Raw genomic sequence first — 7664 nt, forward strand, 5'->3', positions numbered from 1 at the left:
ACCTGAATGGTTTAGTCCATTAAGCATCCCACTTAGGCTCACATCATGATCTTGCGGTTTGTTGGTTCAGCCCACATTGGGCTCTCTGCTCTTAGCATGGAGCAGATCCTCTGTTCCCCTCTCTCTCTTCCCGTGTCCTGTTTATGCTCTCTCTTCTCTCTCAAAAATAAATAAAACATTTAAAAAAGTTATAATATTTCCATAACTGGTCTGATATTGCCTGTTAAGTTTTTAATAGAATATTATTCTATCAAATGCCTAATATATTTATTGATTTTTTAAAATCTGAAACATTATAGAAATTGATACTATGAACGGATTCAATAAATTCTTAGATTTTAACCACAAAAATATATTTAGCACTTTGTATTCCACACTCACTGGCTACTATCATGTATAAGATGTGGTATTTCTTATAGCTCTCTGGGAACTTATCGTAGTTTGGGGAAATAGGATGTATGTGTATGTGTACGTGTGTACTCATACATGCAGTAAAATTAGCAATGGTAGAAAAAGGAGTCTTCAGAGTGAGGGTTTGGTCTTTGCCTTAAAGAAATGGTAAGTTTTTTTGTTATTGTTTTAAGTAAAGAAAGTAGTAGGAAATTCCAGATAAGGGCATATTTTGAGAAGAGGTAGCAGCATGGTGGTATGAATTTAGACTGGAACAGAAGTTTCTTATAGATAAAGCCAAAAAGGTAAGTTTGGAGAAGGGAAACCCAGTCTATTGAGAACTTTTCAGAGCCAGGCTAAGAATGATGGATTTTTGTTTACACTATGCACTATAAAAACCACTTAAAATATTTGAGCAGGGGTTTGTAAAATTGGTTTAGAAAGATTATTTAAATTGCATTATCTGGTAGGTCTTTGATTTTAAATAATTTCAGTTTCTACTATTCTAGAGAGATACTAAGGGCTCATGGTTTTTATAATTTGGTAGAGATATAAATTTGAGTTGCATATACTGTTCCTGAGAGATTTAGCTAGTGATAGTGAGTCTAGGAGAAGGTGTACAAGCGAGGAATATGGAGGAGTTGGGGACAGAAGATCCTGAGTTTGTTGTGGACTCATTCATTCACAGTTTATTGTATGTCTGCCATTTCTTTGGCATAGTTTTCATTGCTTTCATTTCAAACAAACAAAATTTCTGTTCCTCTTAGAATTTATACACTAGTGTTATATTGGTTACACTAGTGTTACTGCTTATACCCTAGTGTTATATTGCAAGTGAGACATTGTTCTATTAGATTTACATGTATTAACATATTTGTTCCTCTAATAATTATAAAGTAGATAAAGTATTATTATTATATCCATTTTAGGTTTGAAATAAAAGTCTCAAAAGAAGTTACATCATTTCTTCATTGTTACATGGCAGGGAGAATTAAAAGGTTGGGATTCACATCCATACAGTTTGCTTCCAGAGTCCACATTTTTTAAATAATCTATTTTGTCCCCGTTTCATAGAGGCCCACAATATCGATTCCCCAAGTCCAAGGGCTTAAGATGCCAGGGAGGGGGGAGAACAGCTGACTGAATGTATCTTCTCTTTGCTTCTGTTATAGAAGGAAATAATTAATTTTGTACAGCATAGAGAGATAGTAGTAGAGGCATGAGGCAAAAATAAGTGGTTAAGTGTGAGAAGCTTTAAGTATATAAGTTGATAAAGGAGGAATCCTAATTCTTCGGAGGTGTCAGAAATTTTGTGACTTTTGTGGTTACCAGTGGAAGCCCAGCATCCAAATTGGTTTAGCATTCCCCCTCTTTGACTGTGGAAAGGAAGGGTTGACTCTAAATTGACTTAGGTTTTCATAGTGAGTTGCATAGTGAGGGTTAATTTAGTGCCCAGGAGATAAACTGGGAAGATTATAGTACCCTTTAAAAAATGGATGTTTCTGCTGCTGTTTGGATGAAAGAATTCTTTGTGTTTAAGACCAACTAAATTTAGGAGATCTAGGATCATTCTCAGGAAAAAAGTTAGCACTAGATCTGTGAATTAAGAGTTACTGACATAGATTTGACATTTTGAGGGAGGCTAATGTCCTAGAAGCCAACAATTTCATACCTAGGCTTTTTATACAAATATTGTGAGGAAAGGATTCTAGAACTAAGAGATAAATTGTGTTGGACTAAACAATTAAAGATAGTATGTTGAATGGTTTTTCTGTTCTTCAAATGACAGAGAAGAATCCCTAAAATTACTCTGTTAGTATTAGTGAGAGAGAGAAAAATGTCATTTGAAATGATGAGAGACTAATTTTGTACTTAACTGATGATGTGCTTAGTATTGCCAGAAAGTGATAGGACCTTTTATGTTTTTCAGAGTAACTTTTTGCACGTTTGATTATGTTGTGTTTTTGTATTCAGGCCAGTAGCTGTAGCAAATAACACAAGTAGATCTATTTCATGTTCCAGTGTGGAATATCATCAGGGGACCAGAAATATGGCAGATGATTGTAACTAAAATTCTGGAGAAGGCCTCTCATTAGGAGTAGCTCAAGCATTTGAATAATAAAGACTCAGCTGAATGAAAGGGGAGGAATTTTTTTTAAATATCTGTATTTGCTATTTTATTCCCTTCTTGGATAAATCAATTTATGATGTTGCTTTCCATTTATCCAAAAGCATATATTGCCAGTACCCCTAAAGTATTTATGCAACACAACTTTGTACTCATAACTTGTTTTTTTTTTGTTAATTTTGCCATCGAATCCCATTTTCTTGGAAATCATCTTTGAAGATATTCATTAAATCCCATTTTCCAGAATAGTGTTTTTGTTACTATCTGGGAAAATCCAGGATAATTTCTCTGATATACTCCCACCGCTCTTCCCTTTCTTGTTTCTAATGTATAAAATGATTAACAATTCAAAGAAGTAATGAATTTGATAATAGTAGAATCTTAAGTTAGGAGTATATCCCATAGTGATCTATTTATCAGCAACCCCATATATGAAATACTCTTTACATTTCTTAATGAGAAAGATTCTTCCTGTTTTTAGTTTAATTCCAGTTTACATGATCTTAATGGATGCAACCATACAGTCATTATGGTTTTCACTGTCTACCATATACTGTCAGATTGTCACACAGATGCCTTTATTAGGAGTAACTGGGAAAGTTCTGCCTTGGAATTAAAATTGTCTCCAAAAATTACTACAGGCATACCTCACAGATATTGCGGGTTCACACAACTGTAGTAAAGCCCATTTTGCATTAAAGTGAGTCAAATGAATTTTTTCATGTCCCAGTACATATAAAAATTCATGTTTATACCATACTATCATCTCTTAAATGTGCAATAGCGTTATCTGCCTTAATGAAAGAAAACTTTATTGAAAAAAACAAAGCTTACCATTGCTGAGCTTTCACCAGGTTGTAAGCACCAGTCATAGACAACCATAACAAATATATTAATAATGAAAACATTTGCATGCAGTATTGCAAGAATTACCAAACTGTGCCACAGAGACACAAAGTGAGCAATGCTATTGGAAAATGGTGCCAGTAGATGTGTTCAATACAGCTTTGCCACAGATCTTCAGTTTGTAAAAACACTGCAATATCTGTGAAGCACAGTAAAACAAGGTATGCCGGTATACTGGGTGAACCTTGAAAACCTTTAAAAAGGCACATACAAAAAGCCATATGTTACATGTATATTTCGTTTGTATGAAGCATCGAAAATTGGCCAGATCATAAAGCAGATTAGTGGTAACCAGGGACTTGGGGGAAGGGGAGAAATAGGGAGTGACTGCTTAATGGGTACGGGTTTCCTTTTGCAGTGATGAAACTGTTCTGAACTGGATAATGGTGATGGTTGCATATCATTGCGAATGCTCTAAAAGCCACTGAATGGTACCTTCCCAAATGGTTAAAATGGTAAATTTTATGTTATGTGTATTTTACCACAGTAAAATTATATTGCTATAGTGATTGTCTATTTTATGTTGATGCTGTGTGATGGTTTCTGATCTCGCAAGTTAGTAACTATTTGTGAAAACTTTATCTTCTGTGTTATGTTTTATTTAGGTAAAATGATCCATTCTATGGTAGCTCATTTGGATGCTGTTACAAGTCTAGCAGTAGATCCTAATGGAATCTATCTGATGTCTGGAAGTAAGTCTGAACTTCTATCCTGCCACAAGCTTTATAAAAGAATCATTACCTAGTAACACACTTTATTTGTTATTTTATTACAGGCCATGACTGTTCTATTAGATTATGGAATTTGGACAGCAAGACTTGTGTGCAAGAAATAACAGCACATAGGAAGAAATTAGATGAATCAATTTATGACGTTGCTTTCCATCCATCAAAAGCATATATTGCCAGTGCAGGGGCTGATGCCCTTGCCAAAGTATTTGTGTGAATCAACAAAACTCACATCATAAACAACAGATTTGCTTGGACAGAAAGAGGGTCTGCATCACTGCCATCAGAAAGGTTATGATATGACACTACATGTGATCTGCCTGGAGAAGGCTGTTCGAGGCAGGCATTAAATTGGTGGAATTCACATCTTAATGTCAGGCTCATTAATTTAATTGTAATTACTGTATTTTGTGGGACAAATAAAAAGGACTCCATTATTTGTGGCCTGTACTGGATATGAACTGAGCGTATGTCTGTTTTTTAGGTATCTTTAAGCCAATGTGGAGTCTGATCTTACAAAGACTTTTATTTTGGACTCTGTGTGCTGCCTTAGGGTTAGGAATGTGGTGCTCTTGTTGGGGGAAAGTGAGCTCCAAGAGTAGCTTTTTTTCATCTCTTAGTGATTTTCTGTTTATCGGTTGAATGCCACAGATTCCCTTTTAAACTTATTTTGCTTTAAAAAAAAAAAAAAAAAGAAAATTTAACTTAAAATATTTTAGCATTAGTTGCACAAAATGTTTGGATAAAATTCTAGTTTTTATAAGTCTTTTTATATATTTAGCCTGTCACAACAGTGCTCAAGATTGTATTGAAGTTTTTCTGCATTATACAACCCTAAAACACAGAGATCTCACTGACCCGCTGCCGTGTAACCACACTTTTTCCTTCTTTTGCCTAATACAGCTCAGCTAAGTCCTTCCATAAAGATGCTAAATCACCTTCATCATCACATAATTGTCTTCATATAAACCAAGGACTATTAAGTGTATTAAAAATGAAACAGTGGGGTTTAGTACTCCAGATGAACTCTTTAAAAAGAAAAAAAAAACGAACTAATCTTGGCATCCTATCACTATGTGATATTTTGTACATCTTACTGTATTTACAAGTTTATTTATCAAGGATTATCCATCTTGCTAATAGCCTATTATTTATTTCACTTTTTGTTGGTCTTTATATCCTTTTATTAATGTGCTAAAGGAACCTGTATATCTATTTTGGAACTCTTCGAATAGTCTAAAATAGACTAAAAATGGAATATTTTATAGTTTAAGTTACAAACCAAGGTGATTTCCCCCAGATGCATATCTTGGTTTACCATGATTCCAAACAAAACTATCTTGTTCAAAAATATTTGGGGTAAAATTGTATTTGCATTACAAATAGGATACAAAAATAGTTGAATCAGGATACAGAAATCTGCTGTGTTTGGACTAGTTATCCCTGTTTTATTTTTTCAGATGTGCTTAATTTTATGGTGTAACTAAAGATTTTGTTTGTGTAATGCATGATTAAGACAATAAAGTATTTTTTCTAGTCTTCCAAAAACTTTTCTGATCAGTTTGCGAGTTTTGATGAGTTTTGTAAGGTTTTTGTTTTACAAACTATGAATCAGCAAATTTTTAAGATTGTACCACATAGCAAACATACAACTGTTGAAAAATAATGTATATAAAATGCATATAATAAATATTAAATTGTGTACCTGTATGTTACTGTTGGCTACATTATTTTGTGTTGAATAATAAAGTGCAATACTTTACTCTCCATCATTAAACTAGGAAATGGAGATTTGTCAGTGAGTCCTTCATTTTTATGCTGTTCTTTTAAACACAGTATTGCTTGAGATTCTAATAAAATTAGAATACTTAATGGTATTAAGAAGAACTTTCCAAGTACTTCACCCCATTTGGGAATATTAAAAAATCATCTGGTATAAGTTACATAATTCACAATGGCAAAAAAAAAAAAAGCAGATCCAGTTTTAAATCATTTCCTTAGACATTCTATGACTTTATTAGATCTGGATTTCACTTAATAGTATTGTCATTCCTATCTAGCCTCTTTCCACAAAAAAGTTCAGCAGAAAATAAACTGCATTACTCATTAATTAAAAATTGTCCTTATAAATAATATTAAGTGTTAGTATCTTGAAACTTCTTCCTTCAACAAGGTAATATCCTTTTTCTTGGAAGGAAATTGCAGAATTAGAAGATAATGTTAAGGGGAACATGGGTGGCTCAGTTGGTTAAGTGTCCACCTTTTTTTTTTTTTCCATTTTTTTATTCATTTCTGAGAGAGAAGGGACAGCATGAGCAGCGGAAGATCAGAAAGAGAGGGAGACACAGAATCTGAAGCAGGCTCCAGGCTCTGAGCGAGCTGTTAGCATAGACCCTGACACGGGGTCGAACCCACAAACCGTGAGACCATGACCTGAGCCAAAGTCGGATGCTTAACCAACTGAGCCACTCAGTCTCCCCTTAAGTGTCCACCTCTTGACTTTAGCTCAAGTCATGATCTCACACTTTGTGAGTTCAAGCCCCTTATCCAGCTCTGCACTGACAGAGTGGAGCCTGCTTGGCATTCTGTCTCCCTCTCTGTCTCTCGCTTGCTCTCTCTCTCCTCTCTCTCTCTCTCTCTCTCTCAAAATAAAAAACAAAAAATTTTTTTAAAGATTATATTAAAAACTAACGGCAAAATTCTGTTTGAAAGCCTACTTGGAAAAAGAAATTGTATTTATACTGTGAACTTTTCTACCATAAAAATCCAAGTGTCCATTTAGTCACTGCTGCTGAAACACTAAAATTTTTCACAGATATTCTTCAAGTTTTTTGTTGGTGTGGTTTGGTTTGGTTTTCTGAAGAGTCAACTTAATTAACAAGGGCCATTTTTTTCCTCCTTGTTTTTGGAAATTATAATTTTTCCAAAGCTAGTATGGTTTCTGGCAGCTATTCCAAACCAGTGCATTACTGTTTAACTGAAATGTGATTACCATTGTTGGAGTGCATAAACATTGACCTCTCGGGATGTATTAAAACATAAATGAATAAAAATTAACATATATGTATATTTTTGTCCGCTACTTGGTCGTCTTTTTCTCTACAATATTAACATTGGAAGAGACTAAAGATACAAAAAGAAAGTCCTATTTTTGTGTATTTCCATTTGTGACTTCTGGGAAATTATGTAGATTCATTTGACTATTAAATGGTGCCTTATAAAGTTTAAGAATATTTTAATATACAAACTTAAATATGTTGACTTTCTCAATATTTAATCATATTCTGCTTTTTTCAGGCTTTATTTTTGTGTACTTTTCTCAGATTTCAAAGTAAGTTATCCACTAAAGACCACCATCTAATTTAACACCTTTATTAAATGTTATAAGTAGCCTAGCATACTTGAAAAATAGACATGCCTGCTGAAGTTAGATTTTAATACATCTTTTTAAAAATCCTCTTTCTCCTTTTTAGTTAACCCTTTATCTTGCTTTTACAGAATAATTGATAGTA

The 7664-nt window shown here is 33.8% G+C and overlaps 1 protein-coding gene across 4 annotated transcripts in view; it reads left to right on the forward strand.

Moving 5' to 3' along the window:
- Nucleotides 1-5941, forward strand: part of STRN3 (striatin 3) — a 110091-nt gene extending 104150 nt beyond the window's left edge. For all 4 annotated transcript variants that reach the window (XM_039247118.1, XM_039247116.1, XM_039247117.1 and 1 more), the window contains 2 exons: nucleotides 4030-4116; nucleotides 4200-5941. In XM_039247118.1, the coding sequence (XP_039103049.1) occupies nucleotides 4030-4116; nucleotides 4200-4369 (257 nt within the window). In that variant the 3' untranslated portion in view covers nucleotides 4370-5941. The remainder of the gene's footprint in view (nucleotides 1-4029; nucleotides 4117-4199) is intronic.
- The last annotated feature ends 1723 nt before the right edge of the window (nucleotides 5942-7664 follow it).

The sequence above is a fragment of the Hyaena hyaena genome, unplaced genomic scaffold (genome assembly GCF_003009895.1).
Source record: "Hyaena hyaena isolate Hyena2069 unplaced genomic scaffold, ASM300989v1 scaffold_291, whole genome shotgun sequence".
NCBI lineage: Eukaryota > Metazoa > Chordata > Mammalia > Carnivora > Hyaenidae > Hyaena > Hyaena hyaena.